The sequence below is a fragment of the Myiozetetes cayanensis genome, unplaced genomic scaffold (genome assembly GCF_022539395.1).
Source record: "Myiozetetes cayanensis isolate MyiCay16 unplaced genomic scaffold, myiCay2020 scf15, whole genome shotgun sequence".
Lineage (NCBI taxonomy): Eukaryota > Metazoa > Chordata > Aves > Passeriformes > Tyrannidae > Myiozetetes > Myiozetetes cayanensis.
Window position 1 is genome coordinate 4,545,463 of NW_026087159.1, and position 26,044 is coordinate 4,571,506.

The 26,044-nt window shown below is 44.5% G+C and overlaps 2 protein-coding genes across 10 annotated transcripts in view; both read left to right on the forward strand.

Moving 5' to 3' along the window:
- The window catches only part of ATP11C (ATPase phospholipid transporting 11C), a 56,588-nt gene extending 35,106 nt beyond the window's left edge, over positions 1-21,482 (forward strand). For 2 of the 7 annotated variants that reach the window (XM_050310290.1, XM_050310291.1), the window contains exons 16-29: positions 5-78; positions 741-844; positions 1,427-1,608; positions 2,148-2,411; positions 2,752-2,926; positions 3,652-3,754; positions 5,033-5,178; positions 5,549-5,608; positions 6,672-6,799; positions 9,296-9,431; positions 11,248-11,313; positions 12,110-12,213; positions 13,708-13,861; positions 18,052-21,482. In XM_050310290.1, the coding sequence (XP_050166247.1) occupies positions 5-78; positions 741-844; positions 1,427-1,608; positions 2,148-2,411; positions 2,752-2,926; positions 3,652-3,754; positions 5,033-5,178; positions 5,549-5,608; positions 6,672-6,799; positions 9,296-9,431; positions 11,248-11,313; positions 12,110-12,213; positions 13,708-13,861; positions 18,052-18,168 (1,813 nt within the window). In that variant the 3' untranslated portion in view covers positions 18,169-21,482. Of the gene's footprint in view, positions 1-4; positions 79-740; positions 845-1,426; positions 1,609-2,147; positions 2,412-2,751; positions 2,927-3,651; positions 3,755-5,032; positions 5,179-5,548; positions 5,609-6,671; positions 6,800-9,295; positions 9,432-10,755; positions 10,772-11,247; positions 11,314-12,109; positions 12,214-13,707; positions 13,862-15,857; positions 15,949-16,774; positions 16,870-18,051 lie in introns of all 7 variants that reach the window. The other 5 variants (XR_007628296.1, XM_050310292.1, XM_050310296.1 and 2 more) reach the window with 5 other exon arrangements.
- A 1,548-nt stretch (positions 21,483-23,030) lies between these two features.
- MCF2 (MCF.2 cell line derived transforming sequence) overlaps positions 23,031-26,044 on the forward strand; it is a 58,083-nt gene continuing 55,069 nt past the window's right edge. Inside the window, exon 1 of one of the 3 annotated variants that reach the window (XM_050310370.1) lies at positions 23,031-23,182. Coding sequence is in view for 2 of the 3 variants with exons in the window: in XM_050310366.1 (XP_050166323.1) it covers positions 25,770-25,887 (118 nt within the window). In the remaining variant the exon portion in view is untranslated. Of the gene's footprint in view, positions 23,183-25,745; positions 25,888-26,044 lie in introns of those variants that run through there. The other 2 variants (XM_050310366.1, XM_050310367.1) reach the window with 2 other exon arrangements.

Sequence of the window (26,044 nt, forward strand, 5' to 3'; positions counted from 1 at the left end):
TAAGGTACCAACTTCTCCATGTGTTGAACTTTGACCCTGTCCGTCGCCGTATGAGTGTCATTGTGAGAACCACCACAGGTACAGTCCAAGTGTGTTTGTGGACTCTCATACATGTGTGCACGGATATAAAACACATTCCTCTTATTCCTGTAACCTAGAGAGACTGAGCTTTTAATTTTCTAAGCTGATTCTGTACTGGATCTGGTTGGGATAGAGTTAATTTTCCTCCATAGCAGCCATTTAGGACCCAACACCAAATCAGGGGTGGGAACAGTGACCCTTGGAGAGCTCTCTGCCTGCCTTGTTCCAGGCTGGAACAAGTACAGAGAGAGATGTGAGAATGTCCCCTGAGTGGGATGGGGTTTCATGGGGATAACAGACAAAAATTCAGAGGTCGCCATCCTTCTCAAGTGTCAGTCCTGTAAGGTATGGGATGCTGGTTTTACCCTCCCTAGTAATGTTACCAAGGCTTCTAAATAGGAAAAAATAAACTGCCTTGTCCAACCTGTTGCAGGAAGGTTGCTTAGAGGCAGGTAGGGACACCTGATGTCCCAACTTGGGGTCAAACAAAATTTTACACAGGGTGGTGTAAGGCCACTTTTGGTAGTCAGCTGGGCTTCTAGCAGTTCTTTCTTTAGTCCTATCAGATTCCCTTCCTCTGCATCACTTGCTCACTACTGACGTTGTTAAATCTTTCTACAGCTTGTGAACACGATAAACTATTTATAATTTCCTTTTAGGAAAGTTACTTCTCTTCTGTAAAGGAGCAGACTCCTCTATTTTTCCAAGGGTGCAACAAGAAGAAATCCAACAAACAAAAGTCCATGTGGACCGCAATGCTATGGTGAGCACACAGATGGAATTTGGCTGGCTCCTGGGATCAGGAAAGCTTTATTCCAAAAATAGGGATGTGACCTTGCTTTGGAGGGAAGTGTTGAAAATCTGAGTGTCACTTCACATTGTTTTGATGCCAGGCTTCTTTCCTTTTCTGTTTTGTTGGCTTCCACCTTTATTTGATATACTTATATGGTCTCCATCACAGTCGTGTCCAAGCATCTCCCAGGCAAGCTAAAAATAGCAGTAACAACAACGGGCTGTTTAGTCCAGTGGGAGAAGTGCCTGGTCCCAGTCGTGGTGGCACCTGATCCCTACTGTCCCTGCTGGATGCATGTTCTCAGCTCTGGTCCTTCTCTTAGTTTCTCTCTGCCCTATGCCCTGCACATAATAAGCAGAACCACTAATACTCTGTATAAACACTGAGAAAATCTCTCTTTTGACTCAAGCCAGCAAATAGTCTTTGCCCTCAGGGTCAGTACTGCCAGAAGCACCGATGGTGGACAAAAGCACTAACCCTGAAGTGAGGAGCTGCAGAAAATCTAGTTTTGGGGCACTTGTCCAGTTTGTTTTCTTTCCTTTCCCACGCCAGGATGGCTATCGAACGCTCTGCGTGGCCTTCAAGGAATTAACTCAGAAGGAGTATGACAAAATTGACAGACAGCTCAATGAAGCTAAAATGGCTCTGCAGGACAGGGAGGAGAAGATGGCCAAGGTTTTTGATGACACAGAAGCAGACATGCACCTGATTGGGGCTACTGCTGTAGAAGACAGGTAAAGAGGTGACCCCACCACCAGCACCTGTGGTGTCTCCATGGCATTGCATTGTGACCCTGACTTGCTGTGGTGGAACTGAGCAGCCAGGCAGATGCTGGCAGTGTCCAGGGCAATGAATTACACCATGGCACAACCCATTTCACAGTGCCCTAGTTGCTAAAATTGGCTGGTGTAGTAGAAATTGGGATTTATTAATAAAACTACAAAAATACTTGTACTTCTAGAGTGTGAATTAAGCACACAGCATTAATTTGCACATCAAAACAAATTCAGTTCCACATGCAGTTATAGTAACTGCAAGTGTGAATTAAACTCTTACTGTGAGACCTAAGAGTCAAGAGTATAACGCAGTGATTTCTCTTTTTGCCTGCAGATAAAAACTTGGGATTGCTGATTTCTAATCCTTATTCCCGTGGCAGTGATCTCCCCAGCATGGGCAAAATCAATTAACTTCTCTCGAGCTGGTATTTCCTACCTGCAGAATCAGGGTTATGTGTGGGCCAACCTGAGGAGTGATGTTTCCCTTGTGCTTGCAGGCTGCAGGAGCAGTTGGCAGAGACGATCGAAGCTCTGCACGCAGCTGGCATGAAGGTTTGGGTGCTGACAGGAGACAAGATGGAAACTGCCAAATCCACCTGCTACGCCTGCAGGCTCTTCCAGACCAGCACCGAGCTGCTGGAGCTAACAGCAAGAATGGTGGGTGAGAGTGAAAGGAAGGAGGATCGGCTCCATGAGCTGCTGATGGAGTACCATAAAAAGCTGATTCAGGATGTTCCCAAAAACCGGGGAGGCCTGAAGAGGTAAGTGAGCAAGAGGACTCAGCCATGGTGAATTTCAGGTGCAAATTTGATAGAGAAATAGGACCTTGTGGCCCTGGGGACTGGCAGCTTGCAGACGCTGCAACTGGCTCCTTTGCTTTGCTCATCATCTCTAATATTAGATGATACTGAAATTATCTACACAGTTCCTTTAGGGAAGGGTGCATGTTAAATCCAAGCTTTTTAAGATTGCTAAGCCCTCAAAAATGGACGAAAAGAAGATTAATACAAAAGCAATTTCTTTTTCACTAAGATGATACAAGCTGCTAGATTGACTTCTTAGTCTGATTTTGTTTCAAACATGTTCCTTGTTGTGCCCCAGAAGCTGGACGTTGAGTCAAGAGTACGGACTGATAATAGATGGCTCGACTCTGTCACTGATACTCAACCCTTCTCAGGACTCTGGTTCTAGCAATTACAAAAACATATTTCTACAAATCTGCTTGAAGTGCACTGCAGTCCTCTGCTGCCGGATGGCTCCTTTGCAGAAAGCACAGGTATTTACTTCTGACTGAAGCTCGTCGTTAGGTGATGTGACGCACTTTGAATTCATCAGCTGGGACTTGACCTGATCATCTTAATCAACCAGGACTTCTCCAGGCTGTGTATAAGCCTTGTCTGAGCTTCAGAGCGTGATGAAAACACACCATTCTTTCAAATCTGAATGCAGACCCTTTGTTTAATATGCTCACAGGAAGCCACAAACCCAGGCCAATTAGAAGTAAACAAAACCTCCCTGTTTGCTCTTATTTTTCCTTTCTGAGCTTGTCAGGGGTAGTCCATAACTTCCTCATGACAGGAGATGATGGATGTACCAGCCTGATAAGTGGTGTATTTCTGCACCTGAGGCATGTGAGAGGTCCCACCTTTGGGAGAGCAGGGTCTGGCAGAGGGGAAGGGCAGAATGCTGGGACTTGGGTTTGTTTTTAAATACTATCCTTCAGCCCTGTGCAGCTGGATCTGGGCTTTTGCTCTAGTTGTGACTGCAAAGAAAGTAACAAGGGGTTACTTCCCCTTTTTTTATTTTTATTAACCTGAACTCTGAACCAGGGTTCTATTAACCTGAACTCTCCAGGTCTTAATATTGCTGCTGTAGAAGCCTGGTTGCTTGTTCTGGGGGGAGGGCTTTTGCAAGTGGTGCGGTGGGAAGATCTCTGGAGGCTTTTTAACTGAATTTTGGGTTCTGCTGTTATCCTTTTTTTTTTTTTTTTTAATATTTTAGATTGTGCGAATGGTGAAGAATACAAAAGGAAGCCCAATAACCCTCTCCATAGGGGATGGTGCAAATGATGTTAGTATGATTTTGGAAGCACATGTTGGAATAGGTAAGATGTCCTGATAACACACATCTCATACCCAAGACCTGTCTGCTCTTGAAGGGCGTTCACTGTTGAGGTGCAGTCAGTGTTTTTGATTGCACATGGCTAAACTTATCCTACTGAAAAATGTGGACACTCTGCTGTTGCTTTCTTTGGGAGCCAGGGCTTGACTGCAGATCAGTGCTTGAGATCATAGAATAGTCTGGGTTGGAACAGACCTTTAAAGTCCATCTAGTCCAATCCCTGCAGTGAGCAGGGACATCTTCACTAGTTCAGGTTGCTCAGTCCTGTCCCACCTGACCTTGAATCTTCCCAGGAATGGGACATCCAGCACCTCTTTGGGCAACTTGTACCACTGTTTTAGCATCCTCACTGTAAAATGAGAGATGAGATCATCATATGCTTCTCAGCTGTGATAGTACCATTCTCTCTATCAGTGATGTGCTGCGCATTATGTTCAAAAACTCTGTGGTTAAATTTGTGGTGGTGAGGGTTGCTTGGGGCTCAGAAAACAAAGGCACAGGCAGCAAACTGATGGGTGATTAGTGGGAGTTGTTGCAAAGTCAGTGCCATGGAAGTATCAGACTTTAGTGTTAACTGGTCACAGTAACTCAGTAATTTAGCACTGGGGACCTGCCCATGTTTCCCAGGGGCTGATGCCCAGTTATGTTGTGTCTGCACTGTCCATAAGACTCACATGAGGCTGGAAGCTACCCTCCTGTCTGCAGGTTGGTGTCAGAGATATGTGAGATTTTTGTAATACCACTAAAGAAGCATCAGTGGAAGAGAAAGGGCAGGCTCTTTATCTGGGGCTGTTGGAAATGCTGTGGTGCCCTCTAATGAATAAGGACCAGTGCAGTTTGTTTGGCTGTGGCTTTTGAGTGAAAAAAACCTGTGTGTCTTTAGCCCTTCTCTGTGGGGATGTCTCAGGAGGCTGAGCATCTGCAAGTGAAATAATTCTGCTGTGTGAGATGTGGGCGAGCCCGAGGGGAAACCAGTGCCTTATCTTTTATCAGGTTTGCTTAGATACTCTTCACCATACTCTTACATAGGAAATCAGACAGCAGCCTAAATATAGCTCAAAAACTCCAGAGGCAGGTCTGAGTGTTGTGGAGCCAAAACCACACCGTGGCAAGCATGTTAGTGTTTTGGTCTCCTGGGACACTCAGGGAAACACAGCCTTTGTCACGCCTTGAGACACTGAGTGATGTGAGCAAACCTAGTGGGTAGCATCCAGATTCCAGCCCCTTAGGGATTAACCCCTTGCCATGCTTCTGTCTCCAGGTATAAAAGGCAAAGAAGGACGGCAGGCTTCCAGAAACAGCGACTATGCTGTGCCAAAGTTTAAACATTTAAGAAAACTGCTACTAGCACATGGGCATTTATATTATGTGAGAATAGCACACCTTGTACAGTATTTCTTCTATAAGGTAAGGGGGGGTGTAGCTTATTTCTTTGTTTATACTATTGCATTCCTTGGGCAGTAGAATAAAATAATAAACAGGGAAAAATACATAGGATATTCTGTAGCTCTTTCCTTCCCTAGAACAGACTGTGTCTGCCGTGTGCCTGTCCATTGAAAACAGAGCTTACAAGGGAATATGAGCATGACTTTCTTCCAGTGTCTTCTACAGATATTAACTGCTCACTGGATTAGTTTTGTGCTTGGTAAAACAAGTGCCCTGCCTTGTCTAATGTTGTAATATCAGACACTTATGTCTGATAACAGGAAAAACTACTTGGATTTAGATTGAAAAGTCAAGTGCTTCCCTGCTGATCATTTGTCTTTTGTTTCCATAGAACCTTTGCTTCATTTTACCGCAGTTTTTATACCAGTTCTTCTGTGGATTCTCACAGCAGGTAATTTCCAGTAATTTGTCTATAAAGGTAGGATAAAAAGCAGGTGGCATAATGAGGCTTCCTAGCAGAGACTTGGCTTTTGGCATCCTGTCCCTTCATCACCTTGCTTTACCAGACAGTAAAGGATCTGACCTTGTTGCTCAGCACTGTATCTGAAACATAATATTGTGAGACCCATAACTGAAAAGGAGGAAATCAGCTTTCTTTCCTTTCCCATCCACCAACCATAAACAAAGGTGGATACCTTCCTGAAGTATTGAGAAGGGTTTAGCTGTTTTGTCAGTGCCAGATTTTTCTACTTCTGCTTCTCTTAAGAGAACAAGCTTTCAAAGGCTTCCTGATCTTGTCTCCTCTGCTGCGTTTCCTTGCGTTAAACGTGTCACTCAAAAGGAAGAACAGTTCCTTCTTTTATGGCAGCTTTAAAAAAAGACACACAATGAGTGTCATCAGAGCCTTGCTTAGTTGTCATGAGAGCCTTCTTAGTCCAAGTGAGCTTCTGAGGAACACATCCATCTGGTGAGTGGGTTCATGTGCTTGGAGACAAAAACTTTGGCTTTTGTGTCTATTTGGGCTCAAAAGTAATGCTGAGGAAGAGTAAATGGTAGGAAATAATTCTCTGCCTGCCTTGGCAGAACCACTTTCCTTTTACTTTTTTTAAAAAAAGGAGCTGTAGCTCCTCTAAAACAGTCTAGTCTTTGGAGAGCCACAGAAGGCGTAAAGTGTATTAACAGAAATGGCAGCACAAGAGCAGCAACAGAAAAACTGTGAGAAGGGCTGTTTAGTCTTGTGTTTCTGGAGAATGTACTGGAGATGAAACCAGCCAGTTACAAAACTTCCTGTCAGTGGTAGCAGGTTCCTGACCATGCAGCCTGTGGGTGCCTTGTTCCCTCTTGCATTGCACGGAGCATGAGCATTCTGTCAAATGAAGCTGTCCTATGTGGCTGTGACAAAGGGATGAATCTGTAGGGTCTGTAGGAGATAAAGGCTGGAAACTTTCTTTGTGGAGAGACTTTTAAAGTGGTGTTTCTGTGTGTCTTATTTTACCCTTTCTTCTTCTTTTAAGCCACTGTATGATGCTGCTTATCTGACCATGTACAACATCTGCTTCACATCACTACCTATCCTGGCTTACAGCCTTCTGGAGCAGCACATCAGCATTGACACGCTGATCTCAGATCCTCAGTTGTACATGTAAGTAGCACTGGACTGGGTAAACCTCCACACAACTTGGTTACCCAGGGTTTAAGTTTTGTTGGTGTAGGAGTGTAGGCAGGTGTCCCTGTCCCATGTTGGTGATGGAGTCGCCATGAACTGCAGAAAAGGCCATTTATGTCCCTGCTGGCTTTGCTGCTTCTGCATTTGAGCTGAGCAGCATCCCAATTACCACCTCTTTCTACTTGTTTATGCTCTCCTGACAGTATCTGATCTAGCAAATTTCACCAGTGTCTCTATAAAAGAATAAAAGAATTCTCCATCTGTAAGGGAAGCTGAACTGTGAGTGACCATTCGTTCACATTACCTTTGAGCCAGGCAGCATGAGCCAAGCACGTGATAGAGCATGTACTGGATGGAGAGAAGATCTACCTTTCAGGAGGAAAAGAGATCCATTAATTTTCAGAAAGAATAATGTTTCTGAAACCCAGCTCAGGCAGGTAGTTTCTCAGCTTGTCTAAATGGATATGGTCCCCCAGGCTTCCCCTCCACAGGCCAAGTCCCCATATCAGAACCGTATTACCAGAGAGCTCTACTCATTGATCCACATGCTCAGTTTTCTGCCACATTGCCTGGGGAAAGGACAGTTTAGACTGTCTCTCTCTGCTTTGCTGTTTGTTTACTCTCTTTCCTGGGTTGGCTCCAACCTCCCACAGAAACAGAAGTGCATCCCATCTTCCTCCCACCCCTGCCCACACACAGGCACTTGCATGGAGCGCTTCAGCAAGAACTAAGGAAAGATCTGGGGTTTTTTGGGGAAGCCTCTGTTCATGCATTGCTCTTGCTAATTCCCCTGCCTGGCAGTAAGCCCAGCCCTGTGCAGAGAGACCAGGTCAGGGTTACTTTGGCCAGTGTCCTGTGCAAGCCCTGTCACCCCTGTCACGCTGTATGATAGTTCTCAGGTGTGGAGGGGCCATGTGTGGCACGGCCATGCTCTAACCAAGAGTGATGCCTGTGCAGAGACAGCAAAGGGAATTAGCAGGTACCTAAAACACTGCATGAAAATTACATTAGGTAGAGGAAAATCAGCAAATGCAACAAGAGCTGTAAGGCTCATAAGGGGCTTGGGCATTTTTAAAGTAAGCACTCAGAGCAATGATTAATTAGACCTGTGTGGTCCTCCACTCTTATGGCAAAATGCCACCACACGTATTTTGAAATAAGTTGGTAATTGAATATTGTGCAACAGAGAGCAATAACAGCAGGCTCCTGTGCCTTTGCCTGGTGGGCTCTCTGATCTCTGGGGTCTGCCCCTTGAGGGAAAACAGCTTTATTTTGAATATTCATGACTGTGCATGTGCTGCTGAATGCAGAACGCCCTCCGTGCCACTGCTGTATGAAGTGCTGAGCTGCTGCAGTGCAGATCTCGAGTCTGAGGCGCTGTAAAAACCCTGTTTACGATGAGCGCTGCAGGACATAAATGGAAATGCAAAACAGAGCTCACAGGGAGGTAGCTGGTTGTATTTTTTTCTCCTTGCAATAAACCCTCCTTCCAATCTGGTTTATCCTTGCTCCTTTCTCATACCCAAACTGTGGTATGTTAAAACATGGTCACTGCATCATCATGCATAGGATTCAGTAGGGATTTGTTTTAGAAATGGCAGTTACAAGAGCCCAGCACCACACCAGTTCACAAGGTGCATCTTGCTGAAAATGAATGTATTGCTTTAAGAGTTAGGAAGAAAAATGAGATGAGAACAGGGATTTTTGGTTCTGACATGAAAGTGCTTTTATGCCCCATCATTCTTCAAATTTTAAAGAAAGTAATCTGAAAAGGTAATGATGTTTCTAACTGTTTTTAACTCCCTCATGCCCTGATAGCCACCCTCCGTTCCCCGGTCCCTGCAGAGCTTTGCTCATGGCCCATCCATTTCCTGCTGCTGCCTCCGTGCCAGATCTCATCCTGTATTCAGCCAAGAGACTGTTGCTACAACCCCTGTGATAAAAACACCCACCATACAATTCAGGAGGTTATTTTCAGTCTGTGCAGAAAAACACCATTTTAGGAACAGGACTTGCAGAGCTTTTCTCAAAAAAGGAGCTTGTGCATTCTACAAAAAGAGGGAAACACATCGCAGATTTGATGCATCCCATACGGGTGCTTGTTAGCCTTGCCCTGGTCTAAAAATGTATCATTTAGCATCAAATACCATGGATGATGCAGGGGCTGCAGGAGAGGCTCAGGACAGTGTTATATATGTTGGCTTTGGGCTGAGTTGGATTTTCATCCAAGCTGCCTAGAGAAGAAGGACAAAACAAATTAATGTGCTGAACCTCTTGTGATTTCTCATCAGCAGCAGCTGCATATGGCAGATGTTCTTTATGTCCTGTACACTGGCTGGTGTTTATGTGGGTACCTTCTTGCCTTGTACAGCAAGGGCTTGCTCCAAAGCTCACTGATCACCTGCCTGCAGGGAGCTTTGCAGTGCATCCTAAATGTGATGGTGATGGTCTTCTTACTCCATCTCTTGGCAGGAAGGTTTCAGATAATGCAATGCTACAGTGGAGGCCATTCCTGTACTGGACCTTTCTGGGCGCCTTTGAAGGACTCGTGTTTTTCTTTGGGGTTTATTTTCTGTTTCAGAATTCATCGTTGGAAGATAACGGAAAGGTAACGCCACCAAAAAAAGGAAGATGAGTTTTTCTTTTGTGCACTGCCTCTTTGATACGCCTGGCAGGGAATATCTACGTGCTTAATCTGTGCAGTGTGTCTCGAGTCTTGTCCAACAGTGTAGCCTTGCTTATGGTGTGATTCTGCAGCAAATGCTTGAAATAAAACATTTTCCAAATTGCCATGGAAACAGGGCAGAGCTGGTTATACTCACCAGGTAAAATGACTAGTCTTACACACAGCTTTCTTCCTACCAGTGAGCTTTACACAGTGCTCGTGCCCTCTCCTGTCTGATCCTGGCCCAGGGCAGGAGCAGTGTCTGTCCTTCTCACCAGTGACTGCCTGAAATTCAGCACGTGCTTGGCTGGTTACAAGCAGCTGAATTAGCCCACCTTGATGAAATGCTGCTTCTTAGTACAGACATGGTGTAGGGCTGCTTGTGCTCAGTGCCTGCTCCAGGGCATGATTTCAGCCTCCCATTTCTCTCTGCCATGGGGGAAGGCTGGTGCTGGGCTATTGCTGCTGTTTTGGAGCCAGCATAAGTCATCACTGCTGCTGGAATGAGCAGACTGTTGCCCCTGCTTGCTCATGCCTCTGGTGTCGGGACAAGCGCTTGCATTGCTGCGTGAGCGAGGTGTGGGAGCTGCTCTGGGTTAACTTGCACAGTAGGAGGAGTAAAAAAGATTGAGGGTGTTTTTTGTTTTGGGTTTTTTTTTTTTTTACTTTTTTCTTATTCCTTCCTGTTTTGCTGGTTAATTGAGTACAGAGCAAAGCATTGGTGCAGGGAGGCTCCCACATGTGTTGACCTGAGCTGTCTCAGGACCTTTTGCCCAAGGGAGTGTGCAGCATGTTATCAGATCTCAATTGAAGGAGAACTTCTTTATACCATCACCTGTGACCCTTGAAAATACCTAAACTTTTTTTAGTGGCTAACACTTGGAGAAAAGCTGATGAAATTTATGTATATGTATTCATACATTGCATCAATGCCAATATTTATGGCCCCAGCTATATGTAGTCAAGCCCCTGTTTTGTCAAATCAGTGCTTTTCTGTATTTATAGCCATTCTGGTTGTATTTGAATAAAACATGAGGCACTGATATGTTCTGCAACTGCCTTCAGAGGTTAGGTCTATGTGGCACTAAAATAAGATCTGTGGTTATGTCCTGTTCTGTAAATACTTATGCCTGTAAGAACTGCTACCAGCAATTGTTCATAATATCCATGTATGATTGATTCCTTTTTCGCTCCTATTGACTTTAGTTTTTTTTGCATTTTTTGAAAACTTTTACATTTCACTTTCTGTTTTAATGTATGCATTCAGATCTTGACAGCCTTTGGTAAGCATCTCTCCCATTCATTGCCATCATTTGGATTTATATGCAGTATCTGCTTTTCTTTGTGTGCGTAGTCACTAGTATCTTCAAACCAAACCAGATGGAAAAACGCCCATTGGTGCATTCTGCAGATGGGACTGCAAAGAGATGATGGTTGTTTCAAGAAAGCATAAACTGAGTAAATTGCCAAGAAATCATGAAAAGCAGGTGGTCCAATGACTTGTATCCTCAACCAACATTGCTGTTAGTAGGAGGTTGTCCCTGTCACTGTCCCAGCTCTGGGTCACCTGTCTGTGTGGCACTGCATGGCACAGGGTAGCATAGCGGGCGGCGAAGTCTTCCAAGCATCAATCCCCCGTAGCAGTCGTTCCATCCCATCCTTCCCCTCCGGACCCTGCTTGCACCCCTGTCCTCATCGTCTCTGTGCCTCTTCAAGGAGATGAATCGAGACACCTGTGGCAATGTAATGTGTTTTTCAGATTTTTGGGAACTGGACCTTTGGGACGATTGTTTTCACCGTGCTGGTGTTCACCGTCACCCTAAAGGTTAGGATCTTCCTTCCTTTTGCAGTACTCGTTGCAGATGTTTTCCAAGGCTTGTGTATGTGTCATGAAATTGTGCAGTGAATGTGTTGAAATTTTAAGCTTCTTTGAATATGTTTTCCACCACACTTAAATCTTCTCTTCTTCCATAGAGGCAGAACTTGCTTATGGTCTTTTTTGTAGTCTGTGGTCTGTAAGTGTTTATGTTTCGGTTAAATTATTTTTCTACTTCTTCCCTCTTTTGAGAACTCCAGTTGGTTGTGGTTGACTTTTCCCCACACTTTCACCTCTTGGTGTTCAGTTCCAGCAAGAGGAGAGGAGGAATGGAGAATTTGGGCTTGTCCACCCTGTTTCGGACAAGGCTGAGTGTTGCAGCAATCACAAAAGCCCGTGTCAAATAACAGTAGCAAATCTGCTTTGTTTCATGGAGCTTTCCAGAACAAACTGTTTGCATAAGACCTTACAAAAGGTCTTTTATGTTTGGTTCAGTCAGCAGGTGGTGACAAGAGGCAATTACAATCCCTGTAACCTTTAGACATTTATTTCCTATAACATCAGAGGTTGCATCAAATTTATTCTATTAAAAAGTGTCAGTTACAATTAGGATCTCACTGTTTCCCTGTTGATTCTGTGCCAGCCTGTGGATATTGAAAATGTTTTTCCTGGTGCCCATATGCACAGGGGTAGCTGTTTGGAGAACCTTCAACCTTAATGTGAAACCACTATGAAATGTCATATAAATCCAATCAAATACGCTCTGCATCTAAAGCCTGTTCTGTCTCTCTTTTTATTCACACAGCTAGCGTTAGATACCCGATTCTGGACGTGGATGAACCACTTTGTGATTTGGGGCTCCCTTGCCTTCTATGTGTTTTTCTCATTCTTTTGGGGAGGAGTCATTTGGCAAGTATATTTTCTTTCCATAGTGTTTCCCAGGGAAATACCGAGTGCTGACTTTGTGGGGGATGTGGCTGCAGCATCCCCTCCTTTGGGATATCCAGAGGTTTACAGATGGCAAGGTGTGAGCAATCATGCTCCTTTCCCTCCTGAGGAAGGAAAGGTGGATATCTTCATCCAACACCCTCTAAAAACCAGTGCTGGAAGAGGGCTCTTGCATGATAAAATGTGTTTGAGGAGATGTCTCAGCCCACCAAAGGGAATAGCCTGAAAGAGATAACGCCCTGGTCACCATCCAGGTGCTCAGCTTTGGCAGGAGGTGGTTTGCTTTTCTGCCCAGGGTCATTTCTGTTGCTAAGGCTCTTGTCTTCATTGGGAGGTTCTACAGTAAACATTTTGATCTGTTTGTGTGTGTGGATGAGAAAGACAGGAAAAATTCATGGTGCAAAGAAATCTGGTGAAACGGAAGGAAGGAACAGATGAGGCAGATACGAAACAAGAGGACCTGGGCCTCTGGGACAGCTTAAGAATGAGAAATAAACAGGAGAAAGCACAGATCCTGCTGATGAAATCCTGGATCTTAATAGGAGAAGAAATTCTCATTGATTTAAGTGCAATCAGGATTTTAGGCTTAATATGTTGCAAAAGCAGGCAAGCAACAGTACATTACAAATATTGCTAGTTTTCTATTTCCTGTGCTGGAGTAAATGTTCAGTTGGCATTCACAGTAAACAGTGTCTCCCATTTTACACCTTTGCTTTCTCATGGGCTTGGGCCATGGGCAGTTGGCTAGATCCTTTATCTAGGAACCTGTTAATAAAGATGTGGAACTGATATAAGTATTTTAATTGGGGATTACAAGCATTGTTTAACTCTTCAGTGTTGCTAACCAACAAATCCGGATCTGCAATCTAGCCATATCACTGTACTAAAATGTGTGAGTTTTCTACTAAAAGCTCTTTCTGTTGTTTAACTTGCATAGCTCAATATTTCTGACTTAACCGTAAGCAACAACTGCTTTGGGATCCTTGTCATCGGTTATTTATGAGGTGTTTTTCACAAGCATCTGTCAGTTGCTCTCCCTCATCAAGGAAGGGAGGAAGGTGGGAATAACCTGTTGTGATTGAGAGATACTGGATTCCCACCATCAAAACCAAACAAGAAGTTATAGCAAGGCCTGAAATTGAAATAAAATGATCTGGGTTTTGATAAGGTGAATAATTTAAGTGATAGTGGCAAGATTCAAACTCCTCCCCACCCTGAAAAGAAACAGATTTGGAAGATGCAAAATTAATCATGATAATCCTCCAGAATTAGCACAGTTGAAGGCAGGAGATAGACTGGGACAAGGATGGATAGTGTGATTTTGTGTGGGCTGTATCCATCTCCATCTGAAAGGGAGGTGTAACTGCTAATAGTTTGATGTGAAGTTTGCTTTGATTATGACTTTCTTGTAAAATCCATGTTAACCAGAATTTATTTGTATCCTTTCTTTTTCAGGCCTTTCTTGAAGCAGCAAAGAATGTATTTTGTATTTGCTCATATGCTGACTTCTGTTTCCACGTGGCTGGCAATAATTCTCCTGATCTTTATCAGCCTTTTCCCAGAAATTCTTCTAATAGTTTTAAAAAATATAAAAGAGAAAAATCATCAGGTAAGGAACAAGATGATATATCGCACTGTATTTTTAGGAAGCCCTTTCTTAAGCACCAGATCAACCTGTAACAGTACCACATACCACTCACATCTCAAGGAAGGCTTTCTAGAGTCTTGTCTTGCCCTTTCACATGCCAAAAATGGCAAGTAGTTAATCTAAAAGAATGCTTATATCTGTAGTGAAGAAAGACTCAACCTGTGCCTTTCCTTTGTTGCCTTCACTGGGTGGAATCGTGCTGTCTCTTACAGAAGCACAGTAACCCTTGTCCAACCTGAACTGATCATCAAACCCACCATATCATGTCCTGAAAAAAATCCCTCCTGTTTTTATGTCAAAGAACACAGCCAGGATGTTCTCCTTGGGTATGTCCTCAGGTGCTGGTGCAGTGGGAGCAGGGTCAGGTCTTGTCACATTTGCCCACCCTCCGTAAATAACTGAAGGCTTGTACCATGGTATTCACTCTCCTCAGAAGTCATCTGGTTTCATAACAGCTTTCCTCCACTGCTGAGGAGGAGGGCTCCTTTTTTAGGAGAAGGTTTCCACTTCTAAGTTTTCTTCATTGCTCCTGGAAATGGTGAAGGCCAGCACTGCCAGGCTCACAACTCACTGTGCTGAGCTCCCCTGCCTGTTGCTCTCTGCTTGCCCAGTGGTGCTGAGTGTCCCTGCAGCACCATCTCCTGGGCAGCCCCTGCTCACCCTGGCTGTGCCTTCCCCTCCTGCAGCCCCTCTCTTCCCCTTGCAGCATCAGCAAGTCCTGCCTCAGGTCAGCACGTGGTGTGTTGCAGCTCCCCAGGCCTCTTGCCATGGGGTTTGCATGTCCCTAGGCAGCAGTAGGGCACAGCAGAAGGGACAAGATGTGGGGTCACCCCCCCACCAACACCCAGCCCCAAGTCATTAATAGCATCACAGAATGGTTTGGGTTGGAAGGGACCTTAAAGATCACCTAATGCCAACCCCTCTGCCATGTCCAGGAGTGCCATTCACTAGATCAAGTTGCTCAGGGCCCCATCCAACCTGGCCTTGAACACTTCCAGGGATGGAGCATTATTATAGTTGAAAACAATAGAGATGGTAAAAGAACTATGATTGTAGTTTGTAAGGGTCCATGTAACTTCTTCCACTTAAATATGATTTAATAGTTTCTAGCTTGACACCCCTGTTGAACCAGCTGTGAGCAAGTTGTTCTCAGCTGTGGACATAGGACAGTTTGAGGACGGTAACCTGGGGGTTTCTAAGCCCCAACTCAAGTCACTTGAGAGGTGACCCATTTTTGCCTCCAGCTGTTGGCCAAAGATCTATCTCCTCTTGCAATAACTGCTTTCAAGATTGCTTTATATGCATTTAACAAAGACTCTTTGTGAAATCATTTAGGAAAGCAAAGTAAGTATCAACTAGAAAAGTCTCTTCAGATGTGCATCCCAAACTGAATACAGGCTGAGCCATATTTAAATGTACATTTTGAGTAAGAGCTTTATTATAAGTCCCTGAAGCAGATACCAGCTCAGGATATCTGTGTCATCAATCAAACATCAAAGTCAGTTGCCTGATTAGTAATGGCATCTAAAATCAGGTAGATGATTTAAAATTAAGACCTTAGTGAGAATCTTGACCATAATATTGAAATAAAATAAAATAAAATTAAAATAAACATCAGTGTCCCAAGGGCGGCATTAAATTAAAAACAAGACTGGGGATGTTGTTTAGGTGCCTGAACCTGAACCTGGCAGCCAAGGGTTGTACTTGAGGCCAGATCAATAGACTCTTGCTATTGACCTCAGTGGGACAGGGTTTGACTCTCAGTTTCCTGTAACACTGCGCATCAGCTCTGCTCAGCCTCTATTAAACTTTCTGTGTGGAAATGTGGTGGTTGTTTTTATTTTCTTTTGGTTTTGTTTGGTTTTTTTAACTGCAAGGCGCATTTGTGTTTTCCTTGGTTTCTGCCTTCCTCTTTCTTGTACTGCAATTTTCTGTCTTTTGTGCTGTTGTGAACTAGGTAACGAAGCGCCTTCCTTCCTCAGGAACATCCACTATCTTCATGCTTTCTCAAACTTCCAGCAATCACAGCTTTTCTTGGAGTGAATAAGGTGATTTCCTTTCTGAGTCGCTATGTGTTGCTTGCTCAACTGCCTTTCTCCTCCCTCTAATGCCTAACTCCTGAAAACACATGTTTAGATTTGCTCACGCAGCAAAACCTTGCTTTTCCCTAAATTTTGCCTTAATTTAAATCTTTTGCTTAAATATTTCATCTGTCTCTTCCCCTTCGGTCTCTTGCTGCACATCAGGTGGGTGAGCTGGTCATGCTCAGGATGTCCAAGTGAAGTGGACACAGGCAAAGCTGGTTTACACTCTTTTCTCGCTGCAGTTTTGTGTTTTACTGGTCTAGATACGAGCGGGACAAGGTGGAATTGATGTTGTTTGTCCTCTAGATGACTTGGCAAATGGCTCAGACTTGTCTGACCTAGGGGGGAGCTTCCCTAGTGCCCACCTTACCCAGTCCATCTCACTTGTTAGTGCTACCCTCACGATAAAGGGTAGTCTTGGATTTGCTGATAAAGGGAGTAGTGGGGCCGCTCACAGTTAAGTGCCTTGATTACATGTCCCTAGCGTTTGATTTCACTGCAGATCTCCTCAATTACTGCCTATTTTAAAAATACCAGTTATGTGGAAATCAGAGATGTTTTCCTCCTCCCTCAAAAGCATAAACCTCCAAGCCTAAAGTTAAATATTTTGGGAAGCAGGGCCGGTTTCTGAATACTCTCTGTGCCTCTTCCACTGCAAAAGCAGCCAGTGCTAATCATTCTTTATGATATGACTTAGCTGTAGAAAGGGTTGTGTGTGTCTTGCAGTGTTTGACAGTAGGCAGGGGCAGGGGTTACATGTGCTATAAGTCTCCTTGCCTCGCTGTTGCAGAGCAGCAGGAAGGCACCTGATTCACTGTCGGCCAGACCTTCTGTCAGACCACTTCTTTTAAGAACATTCTCAGATGAGTCTAATGTGTTGTAAAGGTACCCTGTCTAAAGGAGTTGGGATGGTTTTAAAAGGCATCAATTAACCAAATGTAACCCCCTCCAAATCAATTAAACCGTGGGTTCTTGTAATCCTCTTGACTATCGGTGTGGGGCACCTGTCTTTGTGGAATGGAGATGCAATGCATGGGATGCATTTTAATTTGGGGATGTTGTACTAGCCAACCTCTTCAAAATACTGTATATGTACAGATACTTTCAGACTGAAATATTTTGCAGTATGCAAACAAATCTTTCAATCTAACTGATAATTTAGTCTAATGTTAAGAGAAAATTTAATCTGAGAGTGCAGTCTGGATTGTGCTAAGAGTGGTTATAAAAGCTAACAGTGATAAATTTACACTGAAAGATTCGAATCTCAATTGTTAAAATGATTCCAGTATTGCATCTGAATTGTACCAAAATCACTTTCTCTAGGGTGCATGCTGTTCTGTCAGATAAAAATAAGTACATTTTAATTCAACTTCATAGATTGACACTAAATATGTGTACTTGTCTATGTGTGTCGACACACAGACACAGGCATGTCTCGGTGTCTGTATGTACGTACACACACCAAGAGCATCCTAGTACAAGTTGAGTTGATTTTAAACTTTATAGCAAGCTAATAGCAGAATAAAAAAGTGCCCAATTGAATTCACAACTCTGCTTTTAGGGGAGATGTCATGTGTGGTGTTGCCTGCAAACAGAAAACTGCAGATGTCCTGCAAGCCTGTCCTACCTTTGTAGCCACAGCTGCTGCTAAATAAATGAGTTTATTGGCATGGCAGCTCTAGCAGCCACGCTTGGAAGGCTTTCAGTGCCTGTAGTATCTGTCCTGCACAGCTGATCCTTCTCCACTGACATTAGGTGGTGCTCTCCACCACCATATACTGGTGCAGACTGGTGCAGGAGGCAGCTGGAGTGGGACAGAATGGGAGGCGCAGGAGGCAGCGATGCAGATGCCACTTTTAGACTTCATGTGGCATTTTGCAGATTTTGCAAATCAATTTATCATCTGATTACTTGGTTGTGAATGACATTTGGCACTTTTGTCCTGGCCTAATCAGTCTTCTCCTCCTATAAAATTTCAAGTATTTTCTTCTAAAAATAACCAGGAAAAGGTTTGGAAATATAACAGTTATAATATATATATATATGTTTTCCTTCTGATTTTTGCAGGCTGGCCCCTTCGATCTGCCTGTATTAGTCTCATACAAACGTATAGAGAATGGTTATGTGAAGACTGAAGATGCTGTTACTAATTTGGCAGAAAGATATCCTCTCAGGATACTTTAAAGTGCTCCATATAAACACTGCATATTGTCATGCTGTAGGAAAAAACCCATGGTTTTAACCTAACAGTTCTCTTTGACATTACCAAGGACTGTAAGCAGCCATGCTGAAAGAGCAGCAGCCAGGACCCTGGCCCCACAGTACCTGTTTGTCTTTGGTCTTGTGGCTTCCCCAACCCTCAGAAAAACAATTCTACCAAATTCTACGTCATTGGAGGCTGAGAAAGCATCTTTAGGAATTCATCTGAAACAGCATGAATCAAAGTGCAAGAGTGCAGTGCCAGCCCCGTTTCACATGGGGGCTTCCTCTGCCCACTGCAGATCTGAGAGCAGCAGAGTGCTGCTCAAGTCTCTTGCTCTGCCTGACCAAAGAAGTAGCACAGACTTAAACCCTGTAACATCCCCATCCGGCTCCCTGAAGGCACTGGGAAAAGCCTGCTCCTCTCACATGGAATCTGGATGCAGCCCTGAGAGCATCTCTCCTGGTGCTGGGGCTGAGATCCCTCCCAGCCGTGGGTTGCCAGATGCACATGGCAGAATTACTTGAAAATTTGGGAGAAATCTTTGCTGATCTCTCCTCTAGGTGTGGCTGGAAGCAGTCTGTGGTCTGCCCACAGCAGTGGTGTCCTATGTGGAGACCTGCGGTGCTGGGAAGCACCTGAGCATCCTCCCGTGGCCAGTTTGCTGATGGGTTTATTCCTGTTGGAGGGTGAAGAAAAGGTTGTTCTGTGGCTGTTTGTGATGGAAGGAAGCTTTTGTGGGGGAAGAAGGAATCCCAAAAGTTGGACTGTTGCAGACTGAGCCTCTCTGTCCAGGCTCCTGTGGCTGTGGTTACATCACTGAATGGTGCAGTTGCTCCAACACTTTAAAGCTCTGAGTGACAGTGCAGTCCTTGGCTGATCCCAGGGACATGGGCTGTGCCTGTGTACCTACAGGCATATAAAACTGCATCTTGAGTTATTTGCACTAAGAAAAAGACGGTCTAAATATAAAAGGAATACATAAACTCGATTTCATTTTACATTTTTTTGGTTTTTAAATTGGCATGTTCTTTTGAAATCTACCTGAACCGTGGTCATAAGAATTTTTCTCTTCAGGTCGTGCACAGCAGAGGTGAGATGCCTGACTCTCAATATTATTTTTTTTTCTCTGATAGTTCTTATATGGAAAGAGCAGCTTTTTTTGTTGTGTTAAGTCATAAGCAGTGACAGAGCACCCTGTGTGCTGCTGCAGGTTGGTGTGATGGTCCCTCCCTTGTGCCGATTTCCCCCAGCCCCAGCGCTCTTTGGAGTGGGGCAGAGGAACTACTGTGAGAAGCTTCAAGTCTCATTTCAGAAGCAACAATCTCTACGCTGCCGCTGGGTTTGGCTCCCGCTCGCTCAGGCTTCGTGTCATTTACACGCAGTGAAACAATTTGGGATTGGATGGAACGTTCCCCTCACCAAATTTTGTTAAACTGCAGACTACTGATTTTTTGGAAGAATCAAGTCTTGCTCTCTGGCTGCCACCCCTGTGGTCTGTCTTCAACTGGCGCAGATCAGCTGCTGGCAAGTTCTCTCGTGCGTTGCAAGGACTTTGGATGGGCCTTACCTAAGTGGGAGAGGGTTGTGCACAGTCCCTGTGGCCGGTGGCTGCTTTGACATCACCCAGCATGGGAGGGGAAGTATGGACAGGACCACTGTATTATACACGCTGCACTGGCCTCAACGCAAGTGGTGTCTGCACCGTGTCAGCAACTGCGGCTCGACTCCTTGCTGCATGCAAGTAAGGAGCTGCACTGCCAGCATGTGTCTCATGGGCAAAGCTTTTATTTTCTTTTTTTTCCCTTTTCCTAGCTCATTTCACGGACCTAGAATTCCACTTGCAGACCTTGTCCCATTCTCAACTTTTCTTGCTAAAATGTGGTGCCTACAGATCAAGTATATAATGAATACAATGAAGATACGCTCTATATGCCAAATCTAACCTTTCTCCTTAAATATACAGTTGCTGACTTATGTTTACATAACCTTTAAAATGTGGGCACTAAAATGCCTAATTCCTGTGATTCAAAACCATTCCAAGCCCGAATGGTCCCAAGCCTCACACCTTGCTTCTCTGTTTTGTGTCACGCTCTACTCCAAGGGTCAAAGTCTGTTCCCCTGGAATTCCACTGGAGCTGCTGGTGATGTTAGTGGGAGCAGAGTGAAACTTGCCATGTGTGTGTGAACTGTCCAAATAGTCACTTAAACAGGCTAATTTCTGCAGCCTGTTTAAAGACAGCCTTCTGAGAACCAAATCTCTTCCTGTTTCCAAGTGTCTGGTCCCCACCAGACTGCAGTAGCTGTATGTTAAAACCCAAGGTGTGTGTGCTGACTGGTGGGGTGAATTTAATGTGAAATGGCTTGGACAGCAGCTCTTTTAGGAAAATGCAGGTTTTCTTGGGGTTGGATCTTCAGCTAGTGCACTGATGTAGTGCTGAGTCCCAGGACCACCAGGTTGCCCTGCACCTGCAGAAGAGCTGATCCTCATCATTCAGTAATGGCAAAAATGAAATTCCTATTGCTGTGGGTGGCTTGTGAAATCAGGGGAAACAGGAGACTCCTTCTGAGGTTAGAGAAGGGAAGAAAATGTAGTGATAGTGACTGTAAGGTGTAAGGCAGCAGGATGCTGAAGTGGCAATAATCCTAGAGCAGTGCTGTGGTGGTTGTTCATGTTTCATGATGCCCACTGCACTGTTACGGTGCTCCTCAGTGAGCTAAAAGGTCAGTACAGGCTTATCGGTGGAAAATCTTGAAGGAAAAAAGGCTGGGTTTTTCTCATAATAATTCGTTCAAGTTTAATCACTGACTAGTGACATTGAAAGATAAGGAAAGTAATTAAGATTCCCTCTAAAACTGTTACATGGTAACAGTGAAGCTTGGTGTAGTCATAGCGACTTTTCAAACACTAATCCTAATCATTATGAGAATATTATAAATTACCTGGGATTGCATAAAAGCTTCAAATTGAATTTGTGTACACAGAGTTGAAAAACTTACCTAATACTTCACCATTTATCCAATTTCCCAGCTACTATTTTTAAAAAAAAATTGTAGTATATAGAAAATGTAAATTATATACAGGCAATGAGCAAATACATTTTCAGCTTCTTACAAAAAAAGAGGACTGCAACCTTACATTTTTTCACTTAAATGCAATTTTATACATTTATGTTGCTTTATATAAAGGAAATTGAATGTGAATGTTACCTTTTATGAATGCAACTTGCTCTTTTTTCATTACAGAAACTTTTGTTTGAAGTAATCAATAAACTTTGGTATGTTGTTCTGATTAATATATATTTGTTGTCTGTCTTGTCTCCTTGGATACTCCTGGGTGATAGTTTATTACATGGGCTTTTCCAGGGTAGTACTAGGAAGATCATTTGCATTTTCTCTGGGGAGTAGATGATGGCCATTCTTGGTTGTTTGATGTGGAGCAGCATTTGCCTAAGGAAATACTAGTTGCTTCTCATGTATTTTTATTTTCCCACCAGTGTGGGAATTAGCAATTCTGCTGGTAACAGCTGCTGCACATAGCTGGCCTGTGCACTCTAAACCCATTTCCCTCAAAAATAATGTCAAATTAAGAAAGTGAGTCCCGTGAATTAAGTGAATAAATTGATTTAACTTTGTAGAATAGGTGAGCCCAGAGCTTTGACATTTAGGAACTGGCTGGGAAAAATGCAGGTCCATGTGCCTGATTTCCATATGTGACGTGTTGGTTCTGTGTGTCATGGCTACCTGTAATAAATGAGCATTTCTTAGTTCAAAGCCTAGAAACACACAAATGTGGCTGATTCTGTGCCTTGCAAAGTGCCTGGCGCTGGTGAAGTTCATGCCAGGTATTTGCATTGATGAAATTCCAGCAACTCAGGGAAGCTGTTAAAGCACAACTCACAGTGTTTGTATAATACTCAAGGAAAATACATAGACCTAACTTTTTTTTTTTTTTTTTTTTAAGGACACGGGTCTGATTCAAGCTGAAATGTTTGTAATGAAAAACTGACAGTTTGAAAAATTCTGTTTTGGCTGCTTCGATCCCTGCAGCTCCCATCAGCCACCGCAGGACAGATGGCTGAGCTATTTAAAACAAACTCTAACCTTTCCGAAGCAGCTTGTACTATTGGAAACCAGATACACGCATTCAGAATCTTAATAGCCTGAGTGAGTGATAGTGAAAATCATCTGAAGAGCTGGAAAGGGTTTTACTCTGAGCTGGCTGCACAGGCTGTCAGGACAAAAGCTGTAAATGTAAGCGATGGGAGACGACCGCAGGTCACCGGGTATTTCAGAAAGCACCAAAATTAGCATTTAAAACACCAATGTAGACCTTCTTGTTAGAAAGGAGAAGCAATGTCATGTTGTAAGGTGATTTTTAACAAGGACAGCAATTTTTTTAAGGTCAGGCTATTGGCATGTGAGAGCTCTTGGCACGTGGAGGGGTCATGGTGTCCCTGTCCCTCCCTGTCCTCCAGCAGCTGTTGCAGGAGTTGCATCCACAGCATTCTCACTGCTGGGATTGGGCTTTGCTTCTTAAATCTTCACAAGTCTGGGGATAACCTGCTAAGCTGGAAAATATGCTGTGGCCTGGAGAAAGGGTGTGTGTGCACTTGTATGAGTGTTCCTTCCAAAACCAGGGGTTGTAACAACAAATAAGGCAGGTCTGACTGACAGGGAGAAAGTGAGAGTGGGAGTGCAGAGTGGAGACCTTTCTCTTTTTTTCACAATGAAGTAGGTGACATAAAATCCTCATCCTGATTAAATCTCCCTGCAGGTTTGGCTGGTATCAGCGGGGCAAGGATTTTTACCAGGTTTTGGAGGATCTGCTTCTCGAGGACCTTCTTGGAAAGAGCCCACACCAGACAGTACCCCAGATTGAGGGTGATGCTGCCATCTGCACAAGAAATCCTCATAAAATTCCTGTTTATGAAAATCAACCTGAGCTTGATTGCTCTTATGCACAAGAACTTTGCTGTCACTATGCTTATTCCAGAGGTGAGCAATTCCCTTGGACACCAGTTTGACTCCAAATTGCATTTAACCAGCTCTGTTTTACCAGTTCTCAGCACCTGACTAAACAGGTATTTTTGAAGGGTGATTTCTCAAATTCAAATAATGGCCACAGTCACAACCCAGCATTCTAGCCTTAGCCTAGAAAAAGAAAAAAAAAATGGTGGTTTTTTTCAAATTCAAGAGGTTTTGAATTTCTTTTGAGGGTTTTTTTTTTCCCAGCCTCCAATCTGGAATTAATGAAATTAGTTGAAATTCTTCCTACACCTTCTCCCTAAGATGAGATTTAAAAATAAGGAATTGCATCCACATGAAATAAATCTCTGCAAAGAGGTGCTGCAGGTGCTGGCAAGATATTGCCCAGCTGTGTGAAACAGCTCTTTCCCCTTGCACTCAGGTGTGTAAGTGCCACTCTCAGAATGCTGAACCTTGTTAGGGGCCTTGTTAGGATGGAAAATCCCTGGAAAAGAAACACCTGTATTTCTGGCAGTCATTGTTTGCTTTTTATCCATCTAATTGTTCCTTCTATCTCAGCTTATCATTTCCTGGGCAGGCAGAGAGCAATGCTTGGCTCTGAGGGAGGCAGTCAATCTTCTCCCAGTGTAAAACACAAGAAGCTGGATGATGGTTCCATGGAATGCTGTGCTGGGATAGCTGGGCATTTATTGTGAGGGACTGTAGCAGCCAGGTTTCCAAACCAAGAATTTTTGTGACTATAAGGAAAAGCCATGAGCAATTGCCCTCCAGCCTGAGCAAACACAGCTTTTCCCTGCTGAGAGCTGGCTGAGGTTTTCTTGCACCACCTGAAGTGTCTGGAGGAGGTGCAGCTTTGGGATGTGTAGGATTCCTGCTGGTATCTGGTGCTGTGGTCCAGCCCACCTGGGGCTGGAGTAGGGTGTGTTGGATGCAGAGACCTCATCCAGATCCTGTCTTAATGATTTTGTCTTCTGTTCAAAGATGAAGAAATGGACTGATTACTGAACCTTAGGGATAACAGCTGCATCTTCTACTGTGTAGCTTTGTTTTTCCTGAAGCCAGTGCCAGACATGGGAGTGCAACACTCAGTGGGGGTGAGTCCTCCTCAGCATCTCCTGCACAGTGGTAGAGCAAAAAAGAGACAGTCAGCACTTGGATGGGCTTTGTTTCTCCATGAGCTGTGGCAGTTTAGGGCAAATAGCATCCCTGCAATAAGAATACAGCAGGAATGTGGTGTGGCTGTCTTTCCTTACTTGTAGCTTTGCATATGGCTATTTTATAACCACATTTTATTGCTGTGCACCTCAGCCAGATTTTTTGATGAGTAACTGCACATGAACTCTCCCTGTCACACAAGATGTGTTTTATGACCAGACAGAAAATCATCTATTCAAACTGTTCTGTTGGTGAGGATTTGCTGTGTCACAAACAAGGAGTGCTGCCTGAATGGGCAGTATCAGGGGACATCTGCATTAGTGTAAGAAGAGCCATGGTCTACCCAAAGACACTGTTTTTTATTGTTAGACCTTGGGTTCTAAATTAATAACTCCTCTGGCTGCTAAAGTGTTGGGAAAAGGCTGTTATTATAGTAAGGAGCATAATTAAAAGGTTGTTTTGGAAAAACAGGAACATCCACTTCTCTGTGCTGCCTTCCTGGGCAGCTCAGGCTCCTGTTGAGAATGAGCTGGCATCGTTTGAAACTCAGCATCGGGGAAACTGAGAATGATGCCTAGAGCTCTGGCCAGCGTTGGCTGTAGTATGGTTTAATGTAGTTCTTATAAATTGTTCAAGGAATTTGCTAGAATGCTGCTTGCAGAGGATGGAAACGCTTTTTATTTTTTTTCCTTAGAGAATCACTGTAGGCACTAAGGCAGGGAGCAAATCCAGCTGCAGGGTGGTGTGCGGGGGGGCACTGGGAGTAGTGGTAAGTTAAAAAAAGGGAAAAAGAAGAAGGATTAAAAGCAGGGGGAGGAAGAAAAGAAAGGCAAAAAGGGGGGTAAAGGAAAAAAGAAAGTGAAAAACAAGAAAATGGAAAAAAGAAGGCTAAAGGAAAAAAGAGAATGAAAAACAAGATAAAGAAAAAGGAAATAAATAAAGGGAAAAAGATAAAAAGGGGAAAAGAAAAAAGGGAGGAGAGGAAAAATGGGGAAAAAACAGGGGGAAAGGGGCAAAGTGAAAAAAATAATAAAGAGGGTAGAAAGGGGGAAAAAAACAAAAAAGGAAAAAGGGGGGAAAAGGAAAAGAAGAGGGGGAAACGGAAAAGGAAAAAAGGGAAGGGAAAGAGAGTGAAAAGCAAAAAGGAGGAAAAAAGACGGAAAAGGTGGGGGGGAGAGAGAAAAAAATAAGGGGAAAAAAGGTGGGAAAAAAAGGGGGGGGGGATAGGAAAAAGGGGAGAAGGGAAGAAAAGCGGAAAAAACAAACAAACAAACAAACAAAAAAGCCGAAATGGGCCGAAGGCGGCGGTGGCTGGGCGGTCGCTGGGGCGGCCGGGGCGGTGCGGGGGGCGGTCGGAGGGGCGGCCCCGCCTCGGCGGCCGCGGGCCCGGGGCGGCGGTGGCGGAGCGGCGGCGCTGCCGGCGGGGAGCGCTGCCCGGGGCATGGCCCTGGCCACGGCCCCGGCCCCGGCCGGGCCCCCGCCGGGGGGCACCTCGGCGGGGGACATGGAGCGCTACTACCGCCTGCTGCGCTCCGCCGCGCTGCTGGAGGCCGCCGCCGGTGAGTGCCGGGGCCGGCGCGGGGCTCGCAGGTGTCGGAGGCGGCGGGCGGGGGGCGAAGGGCTTTCCCCGGACACCCCCCGTGGGAGCAGCGGCTCCCGGCTGTCGCTCCCCATCCCGGCGGGGAGCCCACAGGTGCCCCATCCCTCCCCGGCCGA